This window comes from Alligator mississippiensis, chromosome 4 (assembly GCF_030867095.1).
Source record: "Alligator mississippiensis isolate rAllMis1 chromosome 4, rAllMis1, whole genome shotgun sequence".
Classification (NCBI taxonomy): Eukaryota; Metazoa; Chordata; order Crocodylia; family Alligatoridae; genus Alligator; species Alligator mississippiensis.
This window is the reverse complement of record NC_081827.1, coordinates 239,592,446-239,616,130: the sequence shown is the minus strand read 5'-3', so window position 1 is coordinate 239,616,130 and position 23,685 is coordinate 239,592,446. Positions and strand designations below refer to the sequence as shown.

General features: G+C 41.9%; 3 protein-coding genes across 8 annotated transcripts in view; 1 reads left to right on the top strand and 2 right to left on the bottom strand.

The window, feature by feature from the left end:
- Positions 1-2,753, top strand: part of GPR39 (G protein-coupled receptor 39) — a 117,540-nt gene extending 114,787 nt beyond the window's left edge. Inside the window, exon 2 of the mRNA XM_006258101.4 lies at positions 1,958-2,753. Coding sequence (XP_006258163.1) covers positions 1,958-2,481 — 524 coding nt within the window. The 3' untranslated portion in view covers positions 2,482-2,753. The remainder of the gene's footprint in view (positions 1-1,957) is intronic.
- On the bottom strand, positions 2,556-20,213 carry LYPD1 (LY6/PLAUR domain containing 1). Its single transcript, XM_014599310.3, has 3 exons — positions 20,055-20,213; positions 19,499-19,636; positions 2,556-3,091 (listed from the first exon to the last, which is right to left on the bottom strand). Exons 1-3 carry the CDS (start codon positions 20,143-20,145, stop codon positions 2,856-2,858), a joined length of 465 nt encoding a protein of 154 aa, XP_014454796.2. The 5' UTR covers positions 20,146-20,213; the 3' UTR covers positions 2,556-2,855.
- A 459-nt stretch (positions 20,214-20,672) lies between these two features.
- Positions 20,673-23,685, bottom strand: part of NCKAP5 (NCK associated protein 5) — a 464,916-nt gene continuing 461,903 nt past the window's right edge. For 5 of the 6 annotated variants that reach the window (XM_059727432.1, XM_019480457.2, XM_059727427.1 and 2 more), the window contains one exon: positions 20,673-22,390. In XM_059727432.1, coding sequence (XP_059583415.1) covers positions 22,109-22,390 — 282 coding nt within the window. In that variant the 3' untranslated portion in view covers positions 20,673-22,108. The remainder of the gene's footprint in view (positions 22,391-23,685) is intronic. The other variant, XM_059727431.1, reaches the window with a different exon arrangement.

Genomic DNA, 23,685 nt, shown 5'->3' with positions numbered 1-23,685 from the left:
TCCTTTTAAGAAAACGATTCGCTGTTTGTATAAAGACTCAGGAAAGTCGATATAAAATGTGAAAATTGCAGTTCCTTTAAACTTTGACACAGACAGTTTTATTTTTTTTTAAGTCCTTGCAGCTTCTTAGTGGCAGAAATCTCCCTTCTTTTTCTTAAGTCATATTTTTTTTTTTTTTAATCCAGTGAAATATTGGCTTTCAAATGAGAAAATGTTATCTAATATGCTGTTTTAGATTTCTAGGTCTTCCCAATAGGATTTTATCCTTTTCCATTCAATTATTTGATTTCTATACATTTGGAATTAGCAGGAAATAGCATGTAGATATGAAGGCAAAGCTATTCTGGCAAGGACAGGAATAAACGGAATATGTTGTGATTCTGTTCAAAGAGATTTCAGAGGAGCTATAAAAATAGAAAAAATCTGGTCCGAATATGCTGTGCACCACTGCTTCCTTACACTGTTTCCACAGATCTAACTGCACGGGGAGGAAGATGTCTGCTCCTACCACTAGGTCGGGGTGGGCAAAATGCGGCCCACAGGCCAGATGCGGCCCACCAGGCCATTCTACCCAGCCCGCGGGGCCCCTAAAAAATTTAGAAAATTAATATTTATCTGCCCCTGGCTGCCTGTCATGTGGCCCTCGATGGCTTGCCAAAAGTCAGTGAGTGGCCCTCCGCCTGAAATAATTGCCCGCCTATGCACTAGGTGTTATACAAAAGGCACCTTTGCTGCAAAGCCAGGGGAAGACCAAAGGAACGTAAGTGGAAAGTGTGAACATTAGAATTAATATTTTAAAGAAATAGATATTTTTCTGGGAGGATATTTTGGGGAAATTTTCAAAGGCTAAGTTTTCCATCTCTTGTTTCCATCCAGTAGCTTCAAATTGTGGGCTGTGTTCTCTTCTTGTACTTACCAGAGAGCGAGAGGTGTTTAGCTGTTAGCCTTAAGGCAGGCAGAAAGGGCAGCGTGGCCAACTGGTTTAGAGAGGCGTGCACTTTACTTGGGAGCAGCCTGCTTTGTCGGATGCCAGTTAGTTTCCAAGGTGCCACCTTGCCCCATCTTCTGCCAGAGAGTGAATAAAACCCTCCAGTCTTTGGATACCCATCTGCCTGCACAACTGTTCAGAATGAGCCTTCATGATCGCTGTTTCTCTACTTAATCTCTCTCCACAAGGGTGGATCCTGTAGACGCCCAACATGTAGCTTATTCCCCCAATTTTTTTTTAACTGAAGTATGGTATAGTGATGCAGCAGCACATTATATCCGATCATTTGTATTTACATATATCACATTTTTAACACATTTTATATAATTATTTCAAACTTACATATCCATGGCAGGGCTAACTTTTTTTTTTTCCCCCCATTTACATTCATGAACTGAATTCACCTGGAATTTTTTTTTTATGAAAGCCCAACATACATCGTAATTATCATAAAAAGATCCATACATACTTTACTTAAAAATATCTTTTGTAAGAGGAAAGTTACCAAAAATAACACCAAATATACTATTATGCATACATTTTTGTAAAATACAAACAAAAAGTGATTTATTTGCGGTATTGCCTAGTCTAATATGGCTATCTTTAAAACAGAAAAAGAAAGGAGGGGAAAGAGTAACACAAGAAAATCAGGCCGATTTTAAAGAAACCCATTTCATTCTTTCCAGAGATGCAAATATGACGGAAAGAACACTTGTAAAATTAACTGAGTATCAACAGGTACAAATAAACACTACCTAAATATCACACGTCTTCTCTGAAGCATATGCTGTAATGACCTTGTAACTCTTTTAAAAAAAAAAAAAAATGCATGTGGCAGAAAAAGCTGTCAAGCAAAACATTGAAAAATTAGTACCATTTACTAACCAGTAAGTGCAGAACTGAGAGGCTAAATATTTTTATGATTTGTTTCACATGCGCTCTCTCTCTTCCTTTTCCTTTTGCTCACAGGACTGATTGTTGCAACTCTGGCAATATGTTGGATGCCAAACCAGATTCGGAGGATCATGGCTGCTGTTAAGCCCAAACAAGACTGGACGATAAACTACTTCAGAGCGTACATCACCCTTCTCCCCATTGCTGATGCTTTCTTTTACTTCAGTTCGGTAGTCAACCCGCTCCTGTATAACATCTCTTCTCGGCAGTTCCGGGATGTGTTTCTGCAGGTCCTCCGCTGTCATCTGACGGTAGAGCATGCCAACAAACAAAAGCTCCTGAGAGCCCATTTCAGCTCCAGAGCCAGCAGCGCCCGCTCTATGCGTCCATTGATCTTCATCTCATCAAAACGCAATTCTTCGACAAGGACCAACAAGAAGGTTTTCTTAAGTACTTTTCAGAATGAGACCAAGCCTGACTGCAGTCCACAAAAATTGAGTGTTGAATCACTGGAGCCCAACTTGGATGAAACGCCACTGGAGACTAATGTAGAGCCCGGTCCAGTGGCACAGAATGGCCTTCACGAACATGAGATGTGACTCCACGCAAGGCAAAGTTCGTTGAGCGCTGACCTAAAACAACTGTTGATCTAGAAACAGAAGAATTGCCTATATTTTAAGTAGTATTTCTGGTAGACTTGTTTCCAACTACACAAATGAAGCAAGAGTCGTGCGTGCTGTTGTTAGGATTTTTGTTTGTTTGTTTTTGTGGGTTTTTTTTAAAGTGCACAAGAGATTCCATCTGGTACTTGAATTCATTAGTTGCTGACCAAACAAGAAAACGAACAAAAAAAACCCCTCTTGGACCAAACTTCTCTTTAGTGATTTGGAAGCAAAAAGCAAAAGAGCAGCATCCTTCGAAGAAAGGGAGACACAGAACAAACAATGCCAGGACAATAAAGCATCCTCAAAGTTTAGCAATACAATGATAAAAGAGCCAATTTAAGGAACAAAATAGTAGTTATCATGCCTGCCCTAGGCACTGTGCCGGAATTTCCTCTCTTCTTTGGTCGAGGGCCGTTGCAGAGTGGTGTGTTACAGCAACTGATACAAACGGAGTCCACTTTCCCCGGGGAACAGAAAGACTGGTATCCAGCGGAGGCTATGAGACAAGCTGCAGAAGACGCGCAGGATTTGCGATACAGGATTCCTACAAGACAGAACATGACTTAATTAGCTTGATAATACGGTGAACATTAGCCCACCTGTTTGAAGATCCTTACATGTTTATGTTGAAATGTTACGATTGATACAAGCAGTATAAATCCATCATAACTAAAGGGGGGTGGTACTTTGGCCCCTGTTTCGCTAGGAAATGACAGCCATTGTTTAGGTTTGTAATTTGTTAAAAAGAACCCGATTGAAATTGTAAAATAAACAGAATACGTTTTTAAACACGGGTCTTTTAAAACCAGACACTGCAATCCATTGGCAGAACCTGTAAAGATGTACAACTCGGAGACCAGCAATTTCCAAAACGTTCGTTTACTTGATTTACAAGTAAACCTACCGGAAAAACTCATCACAAACTGCTTTTTAACGGATGGAAGCCGAGCACATTCTGATGTATGTGGAAGGTATTTTCAAGTGTTTTACAAGGTTATAAATAAACCATTGTGCCCCCTCCTCCATGTTAGCTGCTTGTGGTAGTTCTGTCGTTTATTCCTCGTGGTTCTCTTTGGCATGTACTACCCTTAGATTTACCGTAAGGACTGAGGACCTGGTGGAAGTGTGGAAATTCCTTAGGCGACTAACACACTTCCAAGGTTGTGGAAACCACCTTGCCTCTGGGACCAGGTGTTACCCAAGGGTGTGTGAGAACAGGAGGATTCCCCTGATGTGTTGCTTTGTACTCCAACACTCAGCCCCACCAGGCATTTCATCTCTAGTACACGTGGGACAGGACTTTTGAGAGAGGCCAAGGAAGAAATGGGAGTATGGGGCATGAGTTCAACTATGGTTTGTACAGCTGTTGGCCAAATCCCTTGGGAATTGGAGTAACAAGGCAACCACAGAGTCTAACAGAGGCTTCTGCCAGTCTTAACTGGCACAGAACAACCGCCTTGCCTCCTTCCCGTGCATCTCTGTAGTGCAAGTCTACTTCAGTTATGCCCTGGGGAAAGGACTCCTAGTCCCAAGCAGGAAGAGATGGACAGGTTGGTCTTATGTTAATCGATCCCTATGTGTTGCACTGAAGTTTAGTGCAGTGTTACTGTTTTTACTGGAATCCAAGACTTACCTGAATCCCCAATAACTGAATTCTAAACACGCCTGGAATCTAATTTTTGGAGGGTTGTATTAAATTAATTGCCGTCCGCCCCTCCCCCCCCCCCCGCATCATAATCAGCAGTGGGGGTAGGTAAGGGAGGGCAGATGGTCCGACCTCTTCCCTTTGCTGCTTGCTTCCCCTGTCCATTGCCTGCATGCTCCACACCTGCCCTCCCACTTGTACCCCTCTTGCCTGCCCCCTGCCACTTACTCCCACTCCTGCCTGCCCCCCTTATGGTGCATGCATCCCTTGAAACCTACTTGTCCTAGTACTTATCCTCTCCCGCCTGTACCTCCAGCCCCTCCTAGTGTTGCTCTCCTTCACCTCCCAATGCTGCTTACCTTCCCCTTGCAGCTCTGGCCAAGGATGGGGAGGATGCAGCCCATGCTGCCTCCGGCCCCAGCCCAGCCATGCGGCGGTGCTGGCAGCAGAAGCTTTGGCCCTGGAGCAGGGGCCAGTGCTATCGCCACTGCTGCATAATTGAGCAGGGACCAGAGGTTGCATATGCTGCATGTTCCTTGCCCCTGTCGGGTACAGAGCTGAGCTGGAGCCTGAGCTGCAAGGGGGAGCAAAGGCAGGCAGGAGAAGCAGAGGCTGCAGGGGGCAGGTGGTGGTGGGGATATCAGCTGAAGCTACAACTAGCACCCCCCCCCCTTCCCTGCCCATACTTGAATCTAAGACGAGGGGCTTTTTTCTCCCTCTGTCTGTGCTGAACGGGTGGGGGGAGGAAATCCTTTTAGATGTGAGTAAATACAGTAATAAGGTAGGACTTTTTGGGTTCTAAAAGTTATCTAGAGAAAATTCTTATGTGCAAGTGAAGACCTGGTCCCACTGTAGGCAAAGGCATACCTCCCGCAGACCCAGAGCTGGGATTACACCTATTTTGGATTAATCTTTGAATATCAATTTTAATCTGTCTAATCCTCAATTTACCTTTATTTCAGCACCAGAAAGCATTCCTGCTTGAGTAAACTTTACTACAACTTCTTCCACCTTCTAGAAATGATGCTTTCAAGGTAGTCTGCATGTAAGGAAATTTGAAAATGTTATCATGTAGACCTTCCAGTACTTTTTACCATGGGTGTTTGTTATACTGGAGACCCAACTTGTCTCCCCCTCGTAAAGTTGTCTAGTGTTTTGTCTATGATTTTCCCCCCAATTGTCCAAACTTCTAGGTCAGCCACTCCTCTATATGGCTTTTGTGCAAATAACAATAAATCTGGAATTTCCCCCTGTTTAAATAGGAAGCTTTTAAAATGCTGACAATAGTGGAGGATTCCTGTTCCATAAATAGGGAAATTCCCTTTTTTCCTTCCTACTAAGCTTTCTCCTTGGATGGATATGGGTCCAATAAGTGACTTGTTCATGATTTGCACACGTACTGGGTTATACTTTACATCTATGAAGTTGTCAGATCCTTGTAGCTGTGCTACTTTTGAAGGCCTACGTTCAGTCCTGTGAACTTGATCGTGCCCTTAAGTGTAAACTTCCAGGCTTTCATTAGGGAACTCTGGAAGATGGTCATGTAGTCCTGGAACCTTAATTCCATGTTTCTGCAGTTGCTGTCAGGCAATCCTGCAGGGTGAATTCCATTTAATAACAACGAGCTCCTGTGAAAACAAAATACGTCGTTCCTACACATTAGGGAGAGTTTTGAAATTCCAGGACTGTAATTTCATGAACAGATGGAAGACATTCATGCCTAAATAGAAGAAATGATCAGCCCAGCAGTGTAATCTCACTGGGATGTTCTCTTGTGGGTCTTCATAACTCTGTCTTCCTATGGGAAATCCCATTCCCAAATGATTGCCTATTCGCATTCCTAGCTACAGGAGTAAGAACTATAATCATACTTTGCAAATTCAAAATTTGCAGCACTTCCATAAAGTTTGTGGTAGCAATCTGGCTTGGTTGCAGCTGCCTAGGGCCAGGACCTATACCTATACTTATTTAAAATACAGAGGGATCCTTCTGAAGTCTGAAATATGCTTCAATCATAAACAACTAGTTAAGTCAGCAGGAAGGCTCCAGGAGCTGCCATGCGTTATCTAAGCTTAGGCAGGGAAAAATGCTTCTGCACTTTACATATTACAATGCTGTTGTGGCTTGATGCAAAGAAAGCTAATTTAAAAATGGGAGGGAAATGCTGCCAGTATGTGATTTACTGTTTGGCTCAAGTTTTAATCAAATACAACTATACTTTCTCTGTTTCCCTTTTGGGACAAGGACAAGAGAAAAGAAGCTCTAAACTGTATAAACTGGAGAGGCCATTTACTTTATAGAAGATGCATGCAGCCCTAGTAAGCTTAATCATCTCCAGGGTTAAAGCTGCTGAGCAAGGTTTTTTTTTAATTACAATTATAGGTGAGTGCCTAAATCCTGTTTTTAACTGGGCCAAGCTGTACAGTCACCTGAACTCCTTACTTTTGACAGCAGGATTCAAGAAACATCATTTTTAGTGTTTTCCTACTGGCAAACTATTGTGGCTCTCCACTCAGCAAGCTAACTATTTTAAACTCTGTTCTGAGACACCTAGCTCTGTGCTGTGCTGGGAGCCTCGGGCTCTCGTTCAAGCTTCTAGGTCCTATGCCAGGGACAGATGCTTATGCATTCGGCAGCACAGAGCCCAGGTCCTCGATTTGATCTAGCCCTAAATGCCTGCTGTACTGTGATGATAGCACTATCAAATATTCTGACTTAGTGGTAGAATGCACCACATTTACTTGAACTGAAGATGAGATTTACCCCCATTACTAAGGGGGGCATGCAGCATCTTAGATTTAAGTACCAGCCTGGGGTAGCTTGTGTAGTGGGGTGCACCTTTGTGTGTGTGTGGGGGGGAGGTGGGGAGCATGGCAAAGACTATGCAACAACTGCCTCCCCCACCCTACTTTCAGTTCTTGCTCCAGCCCATATGGGCCCAGAGCTACCACCACTGCTGACTCTTCTGGAGCCAGAGCTGCCACCCAGAAGGTAAGTGGTATGGGGGAGGTGCAAGAGAGAGAAGAGGCAAGCAACAGGTGTGGGGGGGGGGGCAGGCACTGGAAGTGGCAGGGAGGACAAGCAGCAAGGGGGTGGGCACAGGTGAGCTGGGGGTCTGGCCCTTTATGCCCCTTCACTGCTTTGGGGTGGGAGGGCAAATTAGGACAACCCTCCAGTAATTAGATTCTATCTATGGAAGATTATAACAACTTCCTAGTTTTCGATGTACAGAATCTAATTATTAGAGAGTTGTCTTAAATTCAAAGTTGTCTTGGATTTGGGTACATATAGTAGTGTCTTATTCAAACTAAGGTGGGGCCAACCTTCTTTGCTTAAGGACTTTCTAGTGCAGATGAAGCCTGCAGTGAACAACTGTTTAAACAAGAGAAACCATTCCAGCTCCATGTTGTTCTCTTCTTTTTGTTCTCTAATCTGCTAGAAACAAAAACAAACCAGAAAATCCAAAGGGATTTGGCAGCTCCATTTCATTAGTTTCCCATAGCCTTTACCATGCATGATTTAAATGTTGTTTATCTAGTGTCACAAAATGCTGCGTTCCAAACATAAAGGGAGACGTGCCTTTTCCACTACAGTGTGTATAGCTGCCCACAAGCCTTTTCACAATAACATAAAGGGGCAACCCAAAAAAAGGTCCGGGGTGAATATAACATTATAGGCTGGAGTCAGATGAGGACTGGGCACCTACAAGCTTTGCTAGGGTCTGAGCCCAACACTGGAGCACTCTGGCGATCACTATGGCCCACCATGCTGTCTAGCTCTAGAGCAAGCATAATGTTTCTCTTGGCAAAATCTCCAACACACCTCGGTTTATCCTTCTGGGCATGGGCACAGCCATCTCAATGCTGACAAAATTGACAAGCTTAGCATCTATGTCATCTCTGACCCTGCTAAGTCACCAACTACACTTTTCCACTTGTAACAACTTGCAAGGTATGCCCTGGAAGGGGAGGTGTGCCCATGCCTAATCTCACCTACAAAAGAAAGGGGAAGAGGCAGTAGATAGGACATTTAGGCACTAGAGATGCAAGTACAGTTTAAAAATACTGGTTTTATCTCCTCTAATTATATCAGTTAAATGATTAACCGATAATGCAACAGCTCATACACAGCAGCTGCTGGGAGCCACTCCCAGCTCCCAGAGCCCTTTGACTAGGGGGCTGGAGGGAGGAGGCAAGGCCAGCCAGACCACACAGCCCACACTATGCCCTGTGCTGGGAGGGAGGGAGCACCTGTGAACGAGCAGCTAATTGGTTGATTGACAAGTTGTTTTCTTAGGCTATGGGAACCAGGCCCCTTTGCCGCTCCTCCTCCCTGCTCTGCTGTCTTCTGATCCCTGCTGGGATAATGCAGGGCTTCCCCTCTTCCCTTCCCTGCAAGACTGGGCCTGCTCAGAGCTAAAGGATAACCAGTAAGTAGGGGTGCACTGATAGAGAATTTTGGGACTGATACCGATAGCCATCGTTTGTTTTTTTTTTTAAATGAGCCATATCGGCCGATACCGATACGACTCTGATATGCAGCCAGGCAGCATGGAAAGTGGTATCCGGTTGGTAAGTCAGTTGGGGAAGAAGGGGCAAGGGAATGGGCATGGGGAGGGGGGAGAGGGGGGCAGATCGAGGCCCCTGTGGTGAGGGAGGGAGTAGGACTGGGGCAGGGGCTGCACAGCTGGAGCAGAGCAGGGGGATGGAGCTGCAAGTGGCTTGCCTGGGGGACACAGGGGACTCCTGCTGCTTCACGTACCCTGGGAGGGCATGGGGGGGCATGTGCCGCCAGATCTGCATGCGGGGTGAGGCGAGCTCCTGCTGCAGGCTGGTGCTGGGCTCTTCCCAGCAGGGGCGTTGGGCTAGGGCTGCACTCGGTGGATGGCGACGGTGTTGGAAGGGGTTCATGGGGGGGGCAGCAGCCACCCCAAAATTTACCATAGCTCCCTCCTAGCGCTGCAGCTGTCTGCTCCAAGCACAGCCCAGCTGATCCCCCTGCCAGGAACAGCCTGGTGCTGCCCCAGCTCCAGCCTGCAGTGGCAGCCCACCTCACCCCACGTGCAGCTCCCCGCCCCCCATGCCCTCCATGTACTCTGTGCCTCCCACACTGCACACACTCACACTCTCTCTCTCTCTCTTTCTCCTCTCTACCTCATTGCACACACCCTCCTGCTCCTGGCCCCGGGGTACCAGTGCAGCCCCGTGCTCTTGCAGTCTGGCAATGCAGCTGTCAGGGGCCATGTGGTGCTGGAGCAGGAGCGCAGGGAAGCAGTGAAGCTGGGGCAGGCAGAGGCTTCCGACTGTCGGGGCGGGGGTGATTGAGGGTGCTGCTGGGCTGACTTTGTTGCTGGCTCCTGCCAGCTCCCCCTGGGTCCTACTGTCCTTGGCTCCTGTCATCTTTGATAGGCAGCCAGGAGCAGATACATATTAATTTTTTTAATTGTTTAAGGGCCCTGAAGGCTGGATAGAATGGCATGATGGGACAGATTTGGCCCACGGGCTGTATTTTGCCCACCCCTGTACTATTAGCTTGTCAGCTAAAACTTTTAAATGCTGTTTTTATAGATCTGGCCCCTAGCTCATTAGCATTTTTTTGGTGTTTCCTCAGTTGGTCTATTCTGTATAAGCTGCAATTTACACTTTAGCACATACACACCTCCCATGTGAAATGGGTAATGGTTAATTATCTGAGCTTTAATGATGCCCTTTCATGATATATAAATTCTTTGTCTTGGATGTTGTTCTCATTTGCTTGTTCATAAAATGAAGACTGAATGCTGTGTGTACAAACCTGAAAAGACTCCGTAAGCCACCTTTGTTATAATAGCTTGCTGAATGGACTCACATTTCTCTGAATTTTCCCACTTCTGAATCATGGGAAGTCTGCAAATTTATCTCCTTTTGATGTACTTAGTCTGTGTCTCATCTGTCTACCTAAATTCTCTCTGCAGTTTCAATTGTATATGTCATTCTTTATTTCTTGCCCTAAATTGTGTGCGAGCTATTTAATGACTACTGCATTTCATCCTACTGATTGTTGCATTTCTGAAGCTAAGTGTAATGGAAACTCTTCATGGTGTTCACTGAAACATAAAGTGAGTACTTACCATAAAGTCAAATTAATTACTTAGAATATTTGAAATATTTAATCAAATTAAATATAATGTTGTAATTTATATAAAACAAGAGATTTGATGATTTCATTTCCAATTTCAATACATCTAGAGATGTTCAAGAGCACACTGTAAAATCACACAAAGACTAGGATAGGTCCTAGATCAGGGAATGGCTTATATTAACCGCCACGGAGACCTTTGTAATGGGTATCCTTTCCCTTCTTCAATAGTTTGTGAAGCAAAGCATCTCTGCTTTAGGTAATATTTGTTCAAATGTTTCATTATACAGTGATCTGATGCAACTAGTTCTTTTGGGATTTGCTCTCTGCCTTATAGAAAAAGTGGTTATGAATATTTTATCTGGTAAGGTCCCAAATATATTAAAATGTGACTGACAGAGCCCTTCTGAATGTTGAAAAGCAATGGTTACTTGCATTATTCTTCTAGAAGCAAACATTTGTTTACTCCAGCCTTGCTGATATGCAGCTAGAAAGACTCATGCTAGAAAAACACTTAATCTGTTAATTTGTGCTTTTCGTTTAAGCGAAGAAGCTGCTTGAAAAAAAACAAACAGAATTGGGTAGGTTTATTTTATATATACACTCACTTAAAATGACATTTTTTACATTTTAGACTGAATCTAGCAGGCCCTACTCTCTCAGAACTCCCACGGAAGCTAATTAGTGCCTTTAATAACAATCTGCATTTATGTAGTACCTTTCAGGAAAGACTTTCAAAGTGCTTTATAAACCATTAATCAATCTTCATTATATGAAATTATGATCCTCATTGTATCGAGGAGGAAACTGAGGCGTAGAGGTTAAATGATTTGATGTCTGTAGCTACAATACAAAGTTCCTGAATGTTAATCCCAGGATTTAGAGCCGTGGCTGTCCTTCCCTCTTTCATATCTTTATTCAGGGGTAAAAAAATGCACCTTATGAGTATATTAAGCATATAATTCTGATGAAAACACCTATTGCTGGTGGCATATGATATGTGGAAAACAGGTACGATGCTAAAGCTTTTAAGTAGGATTTCATATACATTTTCAAGTAATGCGTCCATGGAATGACTACATTAAAATTTTATTCAGTGATTTGTTTGTAAATTTCTGCAAATACAGTATCGACAGGCAGTTTTGAGCTGCAAGACTTTTTTTAAGCTTTGATTTTCTTTCTTCTGACCTATGTGCCATGATCATGTCTTGTGGAAATGAAAATCTCTTAGATGAAAACAGGATAATTGCTGGATACAGAGAACAAGGGACTGGATTGCTGCGATTTCTTTTACAATATTGTAGAACATGGCATCAAATCATGCTGCCCAATTATGGCACTGGAAGTCTAAAGCAAAACCGACTTGTTAATATTGTTCTAAATAATGACACAAGAAAATCCATCCTACTGCTTGCAGCCTCACAAAGCACAAGTGAGGCATTAAACTGCTTAAAAATATGCATTGATTAGGGAAGTGTAAGTGCAGCTTCTAGTTTTATGGTGTCATCAAATAGACTTTTTTTAGCAAATGCCAAGTATAGATTATAAACAATGACGCTCCAACAGTTAAGCCACAGTTCCAGCTTTCATTTGACTAGCTTAACATTTTGTGTCTTGCTGTGGTATCTATTTTTTTTTAAACTGTGTAATGTCCACTGACAGCCAACTGGCAAATTGCGCAACATTTCAAGCAAAGCTGTCTTGCATGGTCCTCCCAAACGGTAAAGAGCAGTCTTGGATATTGAGATTGAAAGTGTACTTTTGCTTCCAGGGTGAAAAGTGAAAGCTGGCTTCCTAGCACTCTGGATTGAAGCTGTGTGTGGTTTTTTTGTATAACTGTTTAATATAGTCTTAATTTCATTAAATGAACTGGAGAAACTCTGCATATGTTTACACCTATGAATAACTTTACTCATGTGAACAGCTCCACTTCATTCAATGTGTGTTGTTTGGGGTTTTTTAAGGAGTTGCACTGAGTTCAATGGGACTAGCTCCATCTGTAAACTTATTTGCTGGTATACATATATGCAGGACCAGAGACAATGCTCTCACCTCTTGCAAGTCGAGATTCACATATAACAACACTTAAACAGATTGGCCAGCCTGGCTACATTGGTAAGGCGATGCCAGAAAGATGCAGTTTATACCAGCAAGAGAGATCTTTTGGCAGTCGAGTTTACATCAGTTCCCCATATAGAAAAACCCATCCCAGCAACATTTTCTTGCTAGTATAATTGTATTGAGACTTGGGTTTCTGCCAGCACAGCTATCTCAGTGACTGATATGACTGTTTATCACCCTTAACTCCTACCCAACATAACTATACTAGTAAAACGTAAGCGTAGTACTCCAAGTCATAGAAACCTGGTTTTGGTTCTTCACAGGTCCTTCATATAAAAGAAGACCTAATGTGTCTAGCTTTTAAGTATTTATACATAGCTTACATGCAACTTTATATTCTGCTATTTATTTTGAATATTTAATACTAAAGAGCCCAAACTCGCTCGCACTGACTTCCGTATAAGCACCAGAAAGCTGCACTTAAAAATTATTTTTAGTTTCTGATTCCAGTGTCACTAATAATGCCACCACTAGAGCTCTTAAATGCTATCAATGTGGCATGTGAAATCTCTCTCAAGTTTGCCAACAGATATTGGGCTATAAAAAGAAAAACAACTGCATGAAAGGAAAATTATTGTCGTGAACTCTATTTTCTTGCGTTTGAGAAGCTCACTGGGAGCTAGTAAAAGTTCTGGTTCGGTCTCTGGAAATTTGTTTTTGATATTAAGTTTAATTTAGACATGAAACGCAATGCGTAAAATGGTGCACCAGGAGGAGACAGCACAGAGCTACCAGCCTTGGGCATTATATCCCATCAATGTATACACCTTTTATACAACTCCATGAAATAGAAAAGAGCATAAAAAGCTATTGTCCGTGTCCTGTGAGAAATGAAATTCACTGGACCAGATATCACAACTTCCTTAAAATAATACAATACTTCAACACTTATGCGTTTGGATCTTTTTCATGGTTTTCAAGTGATTTCAAGTAGTTTATGAACTGCTAGTTCCATCATTGCTTCCCTATATTTAAAAGCACTCAAAATAGCAATTTATTATAAAATCTCCATGGTTTCACCTTATCTAATGCACTTAATTCAGTTCATCTCCTGCTTGCTTGGTAGTGTTATAGGCAACTAAAAATTGGAAGCAATTTATTAATAAGAGAACATGCCCTACAGCTTTGGCATCTGAAAACAGTTTCTGAATGGTAATATATCCACAGCTCTGAATTTACAGCATATAGTGAAAGTTAATGACATATACCATCATTCTTTTATTTACATGCAAGCTTTTATTCGCATCAGCAACAAAAGAGCTTAGATGCTGTGGATATGGATTACTATGCTTTTATTCCATTGGGCACCTATCAGAGCAAAATAAGATTCTAACGGCTAATTGGTAAAAGAGAGAATTTTTTCCCCCTAATCTGGCAATTAACATCAAATATATAGTATACTTTATATTCATTTTTAAAATAGATCTTATGTAGACGCTTCCCCTCTATACCTAGTCGTATGCAAATTGCCAAACATGATTATTAAAATAACTTTACACAATGTCCTTTAAAAGAATGGAACCTGAAAAACTGGTTTGACTGACAGGTGCTCCTTACTGGCTTTTAATGGATGCTGAAGGTAAAGCCATTTCGTATAAAACTTTAATGCCCAGAATGATCCTCTATGAACACGCACTGATACAAGATTAAAACAGACAACTATCTCAGTTAGCCATAAGCGTATAATTGCTAGTTGTATCAACAGAGTTGTGCACATGCACCGAGAAGAACGTGCTTTTCTGTGATCTCCAGGAGTCACACATGGGATAGTAAATAAAAGATAAGCAGTGAGGCTGTAGGGCTAGGAAGGCAGAATATTGACTTTAGCTTCCCTGTGTTTACTAAAATGGGTGACTTACACTCTTCAAGAAGCTTATTTCTTACAAACAGCAATTAAAATTCACCAGTGAAATGATAGTCGTGTTCCTGTTTGTTCCTATGAATTGCTTTAAGTGAACAATTACAGTAATTGCTTTAATTACATTGCTGTATTCTATACAAAATGAATGCGTGGAAAATGCCATTGTAAACCAAACAAACAAGAGAAGCTTTTATTGCAGATTAATAGAATTAAAGAAGTTGCGTGAGACTGCCTTTACAAAAGAAACTGCATTGACAACCTTAACTTCTATAGATACCACTTTTTTTAAAATGCCTATTGCAGAGCCACTCTTGTCGGTTCCAAATGGCATTTTTAATGAAAATGCTGGGGGAATGGTATAATATAAATGGTGTGAAGTAGGTTCACAGCTACCTAATGGAAAGGTAGCAAGAGCACGGAGTCTTTTGTTTTAAAAATTAAACAGCCTGGTATATTTATAGCAACTGAATATTGAGATTGGTGTCATAATTTTTCAATTTCCACATCTCTCCTTTGATTCTGCCCCCCCCCCCCCCTATACTTGGTTCTTTACACTCTTGTATTGCAAGTTTAATCTATTTTTAAAAAATCATTTCTTTATAAAATGTACACCTTCATGTTGGGTGTACGATTTCTCCATTTGGAGGTTTACAAAAGGTGACCTTTCTTAACCAGCTCTATGGGTCTGATTTCAAAGCCTATCAAAATTCATGGCTCTGAAGACTCCTATTGACATTGGATCTTGGATCAACCCTTACGTGGTTAGCTCATCTTCAATAAAAGAAAGACTGGGTTTTTTTTAATATCAGCTTCATTTATATAGAATAAATGAATGAATAGCTAAAAGGTTTCATTGTCTCAACAAGTGGTGCATTTAGTTTCTGTTTTCACTTTGAAAAACAGCATCTTTGATGTTTTAGTGTTCAAACTCTATATTAGGAAAAAAAATCAATTACCGATGTTTCCATGAAATATTTGCAAGTGGAATAAATATGATGGGAAATGAATTCATTTGTCAACTAGTTCATCTATATGATCTGTCTTCAGAAACCAGCTGCTGTTTCAGCTGAAAAGCTAACCTTAAAAAGGTATCCCTTAAGTTAGTTGCTATGGGACCAAAAGTGACCCAATATGGTCTCTATGCCGCCTCCAATGCTATGAACAGCAAAAGCTACTGATGCTTCTTAAAGACTACATTAACAAATTAATTCTTTGGATGTCTTGCCCATGGTGAAGCACTGTCCTTTTGCATCTCCCACTGGAACGGAGTAACGTAAAGAACTGACAAACCCATGTCTATCAAACTTAATAAATAACTCCACTAAAACTTGAGTAAAAGAATATATACTAGTTCTTTTATTTCATGAAACCTCTAGTTCTGTACATTCTGGATAGGCCCCTTAAGTGTTATCACAACATGGATGGATATAAAACAAAGTGCAGGTAGGGAGGGCAGTGGGGTTTATACTAGCTCAGTAGTCACCTGCGTAACAGCTTCATACTTCCTGACTTTGACTTTTTTTTAAAACTAGGTAGTATATAGCACCACTGGAAACATCTGGTTGGTAATACTTAGGCTGATCTGATTTAAATGTAAATGTGCCTGAAAATTTTAGATTCGTCATTAATTTTGACGATCTGTGTTCAGAACTGTTGCTTTTTAACTTGGGGTCTTGTAAAAAAAAATCCTTTTTAAAGGCATGGTACTTTTTTGTAATACTTTTAGAATTTCTTGTCCAAAACGATACACGCTGTCAGACTGCCTTTATACTAAAATTCAGGAGATTTCCCTGAGTAAGCATAGCGAGTTCTGAAAAAGTTTAAACCTAATTTTACCTTAATCTGTGGAGTGGCTTGCCTAGACTACAGCAAGGCTTAAGGAAGTATTTTACAACGTAAATGAAAAAGATTCTTAAGAGCTGCAGTCTTGGCTGTGAGAAGTTGGTACAGGTATAATATTAAGCCATATTTGGAGCTGTCATTGCTTAACTTTAATGTAAGAAAGTAGCAACTGCCTACATGCCAATGACTATAACGCAGACACACCACAGCATGTAAATCAGTGACCCCCTTTTATTACAAAACAGACAAATAGATTAATGTGTGTTGCCAAGGATGGGTGACTGGATCAATTAGGTTACTGACTCAGACCATGAACTTTATCTTAATATACTGCATTTAACTTTTAAATAAGGTTCAGGAGAACCTGTAACATTTTGCTCACTGACAGAGTTATATTTTACGAAGGGCACAAATTGGTTAGTCTATAAAAATTAAATTATACTTCTTTGACTGCATCTAGTCAAGAGGAAAAACTCTAATTACAAGATTTTGCTGTCAAGTAATTGAAAATTCACATTCTTTATATACTGGGTTAAAAATTCAGACTCCAGGTCCATTATAAATGAAAATCAATATTTGGAACACTTTTCAGCTTTCAGTGATAAGCAGGAGCAAAAGAAACTGAGTTATAAAATGTACAGTTAAAGGAGGTTGAATGGTCAAATAATAATTGTGAGAATAAGGCATTTTATATTGCATTCATTTAAATATTAGAAGAAAAAATAATAAATGAATTGAGGCCTTTATGGTGGCAGTTTCCTCTAGTTTTAATACCAACCCCCTCCAGAACCGACTGAGGCGAACAGAGGAGAAGGTAAGTTTATAATGCAAATTTCACTCCACTTGGAATATATAAATTAAGATTTACCTGCTAAAAGGAGTCTATAACTGCCTAACTTCAAATGAACAAGAGCTGCATTTATAAAATTAAACCATGAAAGATGGATTTTAGTGTGCTACACTGCAGGAGAGTTCCTTTTAAAAAGGAAATTCAAATAGCATCCAGAGATCTTTTTGTTGTTGTTATCACTAATGTAGTAGTATTACAGAGGTTGAAAAAACAAAGAACATGTCATTACTGTTTCCCCACCTTTCATTAATCCCTGGCAAATCAATTTCTTCATAGTGAAGAAGACAAGTTTATACACCCTTAATTTTTGTAAGAGCCAATTAGAATGGTTCTCATTCTCAGTTTAGTATTGCCATGCTAGTTTAATCAGTTTGCAAACTTAATTGTTAATCTTACTTTTTTTTTTTTTTTTTTTTTTTTTTTTGAAGCCTGAGCAAACCAGCGGTACGTGCGTCATGAGCGAATGCCCCTTAAATCTTTTGGAGTGAGATAAATATTTTAAGTAAACCGTTCCTAGATTAAAAGAGGTCTGGCTGCAAAGTGAAGAGATGATTACAGATCTGGATCTTGGGAGGGAGACGCAGCTTAAAATTCTAAACTCGAATGAAAATCTTGTGCAAGGGAATGAAAGTGCTAAGAGTTAAATGAGGACAGGTGACACTTTTATGGAGTGGTAACTGCATCTGTCTATCCAGGATTTTGATAGCACTTCAGACTCCTCCACATCATTCATTCAAAGCTATTAAAAAGATGCAGGCAATTTAGGTGTGCATGTGGCAAAGCCTGCATTTCAGACACTTGTCTACTTGCTCCTACGTTTAAAGAACCTCACAAGCTGTAACCATCTCAAACCTCCACCATCCTCTCTACACAAACACATCTCGAAATAAAATGCTCCAGCAATATAGTTTGAGGGAAATATTTTATGTTCACATTTTTAAAATTCAGTTCTCTTACTGACAGGTCCTAATCTTCCCTTACATTACACTCCCTTTTTCTGCATTCCTCCTTCATAAAGTACATGAAAGGTACTGCTCTGTGCATTACCTGCATTGAGGGCAAATGCCTATGACACCACCACTGTGTATTGAAGGGGTGATTGCATTTCTTTGCAGTGATTTTTTTTTTTTTCCTGCCCCCAGGGTGTTATCTGTGACTAGCAGTATGACCTGAAGTTGCTGATAAGCATATTGGAAATATCATTTAAAGCTGTAAATGTTATTCATTACAAAACACTGCTTATGCAAAACAACTGTTCTAGATTTCAAGAACTTCGGCTGCATTTACATTTCCCATTAATAGATGGAGCCCCTGTTATTGGAAGGAGACAAACTGCAGCTTTATGGACACGAGTGCCAAAACACTCCCAACATCCCATTCTCATTTGATTAGTTCAGTATAAATTAATCTTCAATATAAATTCCCCACAGGGCCCAAACCAGTGTTTTGTTCCCCAGAGGTGGTACTGTGTAACCTGCACCCAGTGCTGTGTGTCTTTTGGAGATGGGTTTCTCAACCCATCCTCCACCTGGGTGTACAGAGGTAATACCTAATTCAGAGAACTTCAGGGAGCCAGGACTGCCCTCCATCCTTCCAGTTCTCCAAATATCACAACTGTCAGCTATGATAAGGTCAGGAAGCGATATGAAATAACAACAGTTAAGCACTCTTCCTCTACCTGCTATACCTGCCCCAGCAGTCTCTGATAAAGCTGTTGCATGCTACCGAATTCGAGGAGGCAGGCAGGACCTGACGTTTAAAACACAAACAGTCCTCCCTGAAATGTTTTGCAGTCTTTGATGTGTAAAAGACCAATGCACAGCACAGCACAGCACAATGATTACTGTGCAGAGGGGTAGGAGCACTAACAGGTAGCTTCCTCCCTCTTGAAAGCATTTTTATCTTGGTGTAGTGTGTGCTAAAAATACTCTGAATGGGGCAAAAGCTCCTGAAGATTGCTGAGCGAGACTACACTGCTCCATGCATCCCATCAGCAATGACCTGCTGAAGTCCAGAAACAGTTTATATATCCCTCATCTATTTCCACCTGCCCGCTGGTTTATGGGTGAAACCCAGCTATCTCTGCCTCTCCTCGCTTAAGATCGCCCTTTACCGTATGAGAAATGCTACAGTAAATAAAGACAGGAGGGAATTATTAATTTAATGTTCTTTCCTCCCATCTCTTGGGGGGGGGGGAGGCCCATGTAATTAACTGTAATGAGATTAAATTGACTTGTTATTAATTTCCCACTGCTGTAAAAATGAAATGGGAGGCCCATAAGACCATTTTAACAGCTGTATTAACATTTGGCTTGGAAATTTCACTATTTCCCACTTGAAAAGGAAGGCGATTAACCTTATTGGGCTGTAAAGCAGCTCAGCAATATTTAAGTTTGGCTTGGAAGTCACGGCCCCTTTGACAACTGGAAAAAATAAATGCCCGGCGCGGCAGGGCAGCAGAAGCCGAGGGGGCAAACGGGGCTGGTGGGGGGAAGGAAGCGATTTCAGGGCTCACCTGAACTTTTCTCCATGATTTCTTTCTGACACATGTCCTGGACATTCACGGTGCAGTTGACGATGAACTCGGGCGCGGAGCAGTCGTTGTTGAGCTGGAATTCCTCGCACTGGTAGCACTGGATTTGCAGCGCGCCGCCTGCGAGAGACACGGGGCGAGCCCGGAGTCAGGCAACAGGTGCAGCAAGCGATGCCCCCTCCGGGGCAGGGCACAGACGGGAGGCGACACGGGGAGCTCGCTCGCTCGCTCTCTCTCCCTCCCTCCCTCGGCGTTTTCAATGAGCCCAAACCCGGGGCGAGCCGCAGCCAGCAGAGGGCAGAGGAGGAAGCTGCCGGCCCCGCGGCATCTCCTCCCCGCAGCGCCTAATAGCCGCGCGCCGGCTCTGATCTGCGCCGCCGGGGCGGCTGCGGCTGCCGCTGCCCTGCGCCCGCCAGCGCTGCACCGGCGCCCGGCAGCTGTTGCACGGCAACTTCGTGCGCGGCCGGAGGGATGAATAGATGGGAGGGATGGATGGGATGATGGATGGGATGGAGGGAGGGAGGGTGGGCGCGTTTACCCGGCGCCAGCAGCAATCCGCAGAAAGTTGCAGCGACGCCGAGGAGCCACATCCTCCCGTTGCGGGGCCGCGGGGCTGCGCCGCGGGGCATGAGCCGGGGCGGCGGCGGCGGCGGCCGCCCGCTCCCTGCGCGCCGCGCTCCAGCCTCGCCGGACTTTGGGGCTGAGACTAAAAGAAAGTCGGGGCCGGGGGGGCGCCCGCGGCTCCGCACCATGTGACGGCGGCGGGGCGGGGAGGGGCGGGGCGGTGCCGGGGGGGGGGCTCCCAATTGCGCCTCCTCGCCCGCCCGCCCCCCCGCCCTCTCTCGCACCGCGTGCAGCGGGGGCTCGCAGGGCCAGGTGCGGGCACGGGACCGCCCTGCTACCAGCAGCCGCATGGAAATGCTCAGCCCTGCTCACAAACTGGAACAGAAAACGAGCTTTTTGGGGGTTTTTTGTGGGTTTTCTTTTTTTGCTGTAGTCAAAACCAAGCCCTGGCATGTATTGAAGAGGGGGGCGCCTCGACTCCTCTGTGAAGCCAGGGGTGCATCGGGGAAGGAAAAAAAAAAAAGGTGAGGACCCACGAACCCATACTTCAAACTTCACACTGCCAAAAACCTAGTTTAACTCGCTCTCCAGATAGGTCACAGGGCTTTTATTTAGAAATACGTGGCAAAGGACATGGCTCGGCGGCCAAGGAGATAATGACGGGGTACGCCTGACCCCGCTGACAACGTGAAAAAAAACAAACCAAAAAAACTCCCAACCACAACTGTAACAACTTGCACAAAGCATTACCGAAATAACACGGACCGTACACTAGCGTCTTCAAAAGATTAACAGGTGTGCGCTAAAGAAACAGTGAAGAGTCTAGACATACGCAAATATACCCAGTTCACAGGTTGCTGTACAAAAGCAATTATAAATACTTCACCACTAGAAAAAATACACAGAACTCTTGAAATAGATTTTTCCCGTACGTATAAATAGTCTCTGTAGAAAAAGACCCAGATATGTTGAATTAAGCTTTGTTAGCACCAAGGTCTTTGTATTTGTTTTCCTTAGCTGTAAATCAGAAATATGAACGGTATTTCAATTTTTTCCAGGATTAACCAATGGCCTTGAGGCCAAAGTGGGTCTGAGATGGTAAAAATCAACTCACCGCATTCAGAAATGATTCTTGTTAAATCGTTATATAAAGAGCAAAGAAGTAGGGATGCTTTAAAGTACATCCTGCCATTAGAAATAAAGGCCAGATCCTGCAGTCGTGTCAGGCAAAACTCAAATTGAACGTCTGTGATGGCGATCTTTCTCAGTTATGCACATGGGTAACTGTACAAAGTCCTGGGACTACTTACATGCCACAGAGGACAGGGCCTTTGGATCCAATCATTTTCTTATTGTATCAATCATCAAAACCCTCTCGACGTATCAACAGACACACTGTGGAATTGCACCAACTAAAATGCACGTAGCCCTAGCGAACCGTAGGTGAAATCATACAAAAAGGAGAAAAAAAAAAAAAATCAAAGTGTATGTTGTAAAATGAGGGTCCAAGAAAGTTTATTACAGACAATTTGGCAGGCTCAGGTTTATGTTAAAGCAGTGTTCCTACATACAGTTTTAAGACTAGAACAATTATAAATCTTTCTTTAAAAATCTACTAGCTTCTCTTGTTAATATGAACATCACCTTTTAAAAGTTAGTCATCTGCCATTCCAGAAGAATGGCGCCACTTTAATATTTATTGCTGTCATTTTTTCTACAAATATAATTTGTTCTCAAAAAATGTACAACTTCTGTACAAGATTCATAAAAGTGCAAAATTAAGACATTTTGTATAACAGCATTTTTGCGTTCGCTTCTCAGTCTCACGCATCACAATAAACGCAGTCTCGTCTTTTCTTATTGCTGTATCATGATGATAAGTCATGAAATTCCCTGCTGAGAATCCAACAATTTAGGCTGAAGTTTTTCAACAGTTGTTTCTTTCCTTTCTTGCTTGCTTTCTTTCTTTCTTTCTTTTTTTTTTCCAGTTCCTTAAGTGCTCCATTCACAGCCCACTGGAAAGTGTCTTTATACATCATTAGAGCCTTGGCTGGCACAAGATGAGAAGCTATCATATAAAGAATCACTCAAGGATTCTAAATTGTCTACACCATGCCTATCAGAGCTATTTAAAGAAGCGTCTTCATTCTTTCCATTTACTTCCTTTTGTCCTTCAACCTTGTTCAGACAGTTCTTCTCTTTTTCTAATAAAATCATATTATTGCTGTTAAATTTATTGAGTGACTCCAGGGAAATTTTAGATAATCTATTCTCAGAATCTTCTTCTGTTTCTTCAGTTTGCTTCAATTTCTGTAACAAGTAAGGACAATATTAGAAACATATTTCTTACAAAAATAAAGTTCTCCTCCTGTACGGAAATAATTATCGTCTGTCCAAAGTTCACTATGTTAAAGGAATCGATTGCTAGGGGTTTGTAGGCTTACTCCTCCATTATAATTAAATGGAATAATAAAGTCTGTTTTAGGATAAATCATAGCTTTAATGATTCTGCTGAGACAAATAGGACCCAATTTGCAAAACAGTTAAGTGCCATTAACATTTTAAGTGGCAGATTCCGGAATTTGTATGTGTAAAGTATCCTCAGCCTCTTCATAATAATTTACATCTCTCGTCTCCTTTGGGATTTATTTTTTTTAACGGTAAGTGAATATTGTCTATGAGTAAGTTTTGATGTCTGCCAAAAAAACTAACATGCCATAGACTTACTAAGAGCAGAAAAGTGGCATTTTCCATAAAGTACAGACACAAACGAAACTTGCTTGAAAATAACCTCACATTTTGCATGTGTAAGCCTATTGATTTCCATGAACCAAAAGACTCCCTAATAGAAATGAAAGCAACAAGACAGGAAATTACACTGAACTGGTCCAATCCCTACAGACCGGAATCAATCAGATATTGGCTAGGTCTACACTGGGAAGTGTTGTAATTTTGTTGAAAAAGCCGGACAACGTACTAGCACATTATATTAAAAATGCACAGTAGGATTATACAAGAGTAATTTTATCCCTTTGTTGGCTTCTGGAATTTCCAACCAGAGATCTGCTCAAAGAATAGTTTATCACCTGTTTAGGGAGCAGTTCAATAAGAATGACCAGTCTTTTTTTTTTTTCTTATGCTACGAACTCATGTAACATAAAATATTATAAAAAAGAAAAAGATAACATTCAACATTTTATGTTGAGACACCCAGGGTGCAAAGATTTCACAATGCCCTCAGGTACATTTGCTATCATAGATAACAGCCATTCCTCATTTTCTGTATTAGTTTTGGATAGCAACAAGTGGATCAATGAATTATTGGCAAGTTGAGAACAAATACTGTTACTTGGTTTAGGTGGGAAATGAAATGATTAGTTTAGGCTCATGCAAGAGTATAGTGTAACTGGAACCATGGATGATTAAACCTGTAGTGTAACTCTGGTCATCAGCATTTGTGAAAAAGATTACGTTTTGGCATATAACAGGCTTTGTTCCTCCCTTGCTGCTCTGTCCTTAGAGAACTTGGGCGACAGAAGACAGATTAGATGGAACAGGATGCTTATTTTTAACAACCAATTATGTAAAAGTGTGTGGGGGGGGGG

Excerpts from the sequence above, each read along its gene's own strand:
- LYPD1 (XM_014599310.3), bottom strand. The coding sequence starts at position 20,145 with ATGCCCCGCGGCGCAGCCCCGCGGCCCCGCAACGGGAGGATGTGGCTC. Across the intron at positions 19,637-20,054 it reads CGGATTGCTGCTGGCGCCGG|GCGGCGCGCTGCAAATCCAG; the intron begins GTAAACGCGCCC and ends TGTCTCTCGCAG. Across the intron at positions 3,092-19,498 it reads AATCATGGAGAAAAGTTCAG|GAATCCTGTATCGCAAATCC; the intron begins GTGAGCCCTGAA and ends TCTGTCTTGTAG.